This window comes from Cupressus sempervirens, chromosome 7, assembly GCF_028749045.1.
Source record: "Cupressus sempervirens isolate cs-2001-9-10 chromosome 7, ASM2874904v1, whole genome shotgun sequence".
Taxonomy (NCBI): domain Eukaryota; kingdom Viridiplantae; phylum Streptophyta; class Pinopsida; order Cupressales; family Cupressaceae; genus Cupressus; species Cupressus sempervirens.
Window position 1 is genome coordinate 415,105,197 of NC_143124.1, and position 3,283 is coordinate 415,108,479.

Consider the following 3,283-nt stretch of genomic DNA (forward strand, 5'->3'; position numbering starts at 1 on the left):
GGGTTTGTATATGAAGCACATGAATCTGCAAAGAAGTCCCGGGGGTCGTTGAAAATCACGTTATCATCGCATAAATTTAAGCTACAGAAAGGACAAAAGTGTTTAGGTGTTTTAAACCAAACTCAAAGCTTGTACCCTTGTGTCATAATATCATTCGCTTTCAGTGACTGAATTTCCTCATTATCCGTACCATAGTGGGAGTAGTTAAACAAAACAGGCGTCAAATTCGTTAATGGAACCAATAAAATTTTATGAAGTTTCCTAAAAGGTTTGCCTAATTAGACAAAAGCTCTGTTTGTGGGCTCCTTATCCAGTCACGATAATGAGCATTTGGTTGACAAATCATATTCTTACTCTCCGGTAACTTTTCTCTAAAGCGAAAGACAGATGTACAGAATTGAGTGCATATGTTTCATGATATCTGTGTGATCATTCGTCATGAAAGGTTCAAGCATGCATCCTAAAAAATGAATATACGAGCTAGAGAAGTGACCGCCATTGTTGTCTAAGCAAAGCTTTTTCTCAATGGGCATCAATGAAAGCAGTGACAAGGACGATATTGTTAGGGTTGGGGTGATTATTCTTGCTTTCTTCTGCTCTGCAATACTCTTGTGGGCTTCTGGTAGCCCGCTATGGTTGGTTGGCAACCAGTCTTTAGGCCGTTTTGCTTTCTCAATTGTTGAGAACAACAAGAGCAATGGGCATTCAGAGAATTTAACAATTTCGCAGGAGTACTGTGACATTTTTAAGGGTAGTTGGGTTTATGATGAAACTTACAATCTGTATTCTGGAGATCACTGTCCATATTCTAGCTCGGCTTTTAACTGTCAGAAGAATGGCAGGGGGGACTCTAAGTACAGCAAATGGCGATGGCAGCCCCTTGACTGTGATATTCCAAGGTAGCTTTTCCATATATGTCTTCACTCACATTGCATCTGGCTGTGTTTTTCTTTTAGCGAACTTTCAATTGGAATGTGATTTCAGCAATTTCAATGTAACATACAAAATATAGCATATGATCTGAAGTCTTGATGGTGAAAATAAATGTTTTATCAACAGTGGGTCGTTTGTTACAAACTTCTACCAAAAAAACTGACTTCATTGTTTTGGTTGTTAATTTATTTGTGACATCTTCTGATTGGTATGACTCTCAATAACATTAGGTGCGGAAATGTATTCTACATTTCAGATAAATAATCTATCATGATCAAGAAGAGAATACGACTACTCTTTATATTAGTAGGAGGCACTACCCAGTTAAAAAATGGAAGAAATTTCGATGGGTGGATCACAACAAGCTGGTTAATTAAATCAAGATATTGTCTTAAAACAATCACAGCCAAACCAAGACATGGATTCTTAGAGGATTGTTTCTAAGCGGTTATCATATTGGCTAGAGTTGAGAAATTTAAATATCATTGTATTTTTTATGGGCTTTTTATCTTAACACAGATCAAGGTTAAAATGTTACAAGACAATGATTGACTAGTGCTTTACGCAGGTTCAATGCATCTGACATGCTGCAAAGGCTGAGGGGCAAAAGACTTGTCTATGTGGGTGACTCTCTGAGTCACAGTCAGTGGGAATCCATGGTTTGCCTTCTCACCCAGAGTAATGGTCATGGGAAACGGCATTCCTCTGTGACCACCTTTCATCAAGGAGGCACTGTCGGTTACCTCTTGGAGGCCTGTAATTGTTCCATAGAGCTTTCATGGTCGCCATTCCTTGTGAGGCAACACATAGCCTCTGATAAAGAGACTTTGCAAATTGATACCATAGATGATCCAGCCTCAGCATGGAAGTCGGCAGATATACTTGTATTCAGCACAGGCCACTGGTGGACTCATCCACTGCCTATAGCAGGGTAAAACCACTTCATTTCAACTCTGTTATAAAATCATAGAGAGCCTTCCTTTGTTAATATTTAGGTGAGCAGGGTTTTCAAAGGATGTACATAATTAAGCACATTTAGAATGTATACTAATAATGTTATGGGCCTTTCATAGGAGAAATTATTACGAGGAAAGTGGGTTTGTTCATCCACACATGGAGGAGAGTGTAGCTTTTGAAAAAGCATTGAGGACCTGGGCTAGATGGGTTGATACCAACATTGATCCATTACACACCCAAGTTTTTTTTCGAGCCTACTCCCCAGTGCACTTCAAGTAATGCTGACTTGTTTCTCAATTACTCCTTTTCATGTCCTATAACATGAAATGTCAATGATTCTCTGATAGTTTGGATTAGAATTATATTGTATAACCATCTTGTAGTATATTTTAGAATCTATACTTAGGATAAGTGTGATAAAGAAGATTAATGTATTCTCTACATTCGAATGATTAGATCATAAAATTGTAATCGAAAATACTGTTTGAAAAATTTACTTTCAAACTATGTGTACATTGTGATAAAAAATCTCAGCTAGGCATTAAACAGTTTTTATGATAATTATTATATACTAAAATATACCTCAACTTTGCACTGCAGTGGGAAGATGTGGGGGAAAAGGGAAGGAGGAGGATGTTTTAAAGAGACAGAGCCTATAGCCAAGCTGGACGAAGAACAAGTTAGAATAGATCCAGACATGAAGAGAGTATTCACAGTTGGGAATGTCATCCAAGAAATGAAGTACAGAATGAAGCTGATAAACATAACATGGATGTCAATGCATAGGAAGGATGCACATACATCTGTGTATAATAAAAGAGACGAAAATAGAACTGAATCTGATTACTCAAAGTCAGATTGCAGCCATTGGTGTCTCCCTGGCTTACCAGATGTTTGGAACCATCTCCTATCTGTTCTCATTATCTAGCATCCTATTATACTGCTCTATATTGGATTTTTTACATTGAAATTATAGTTGTCAATGTTAAGATATACAGGGTAATCTGCTTGCTATTTTATTTTGTCAACTGTAATAAGGATTGTACCCTGCAGTCTAATCTGCAATATTCATGGCCTCATGTCTGTCAAATGTACATTTTAATGGCGTACAATTCTTAAGTTAATTTTAATATTTTAATGGCGTACAATTCTTAAGTTAATTTTAATAAGTAGGTTTGTCAATTGAAGGCATCCTTCTTCCACAAGTAAACCTTCTATTTCTGACATTTTTGCTTGGAATATTCCTCCTTAAAGTTGCTCGGACTTCTTTTACAGTCTTATTAAGAAAGAGTAAACACGAAACGGGAAAGCCAAACTGCCAAGTACGAAAAATAGTACCCACAATATCAATTATAAATATCATCATGCAGCTCCCTAGAAGGACGATTATGTC

General features: G+C 37.1%; 1 protein-coding gene across 1 annotated transcript; it reads left to right on the forward strand.

The window, feature by feature from the left end:
* The first annotated feature begins 382 nt into the window (after window positions 1-382).
* LOC149547299 (protein trichome birefringence-like 6) lies at window positions 383-3,038 on the forward strand. The gene is made up of 4 exons (XM_089791579.1): window positions 383-899; window positions 1,502-1,864; window positions 2,007-2,165; window positions 2,491-3,038. Exons 1-4 carry the CDS (start codon window positions 526-528, stop codon window positions 2,816-2,818), a joined length of 1,224 nt encoding a protein of 407 aa, XP_089647705.1. The 5' UTR covers window positions 383-525; the 3' UTR covers window positions 2,819-3,038.
* Window positions 3,039-3,283: the final 245 nt, after the last annotated feature.

Excerpts from the sequence above, each read along its gene's own strand:
- LOC149547299 (XM_089791579.1), top strand. The coding sequence starts at position 526 with ATGGGCATCAATGAAAGCAGTGACAAGGACGATATTGTTAGGGTTGGG. Across the intron at positions 900-1,501 it reads CTTGACTGTGATATTCCAAG|GTTCAATGCATCTGACATGC; the intron begins GTAGCTTTTCCA and ends TGCTTTACGCAG. Across the intron at positions 2,166-2,490 it reads TACTCCCCAGTGCACTTCAA|TGGGAAGATGTGGGGGAAAA; the intron begins GTAATGCTGACT and ends TTTGCACTGCAG.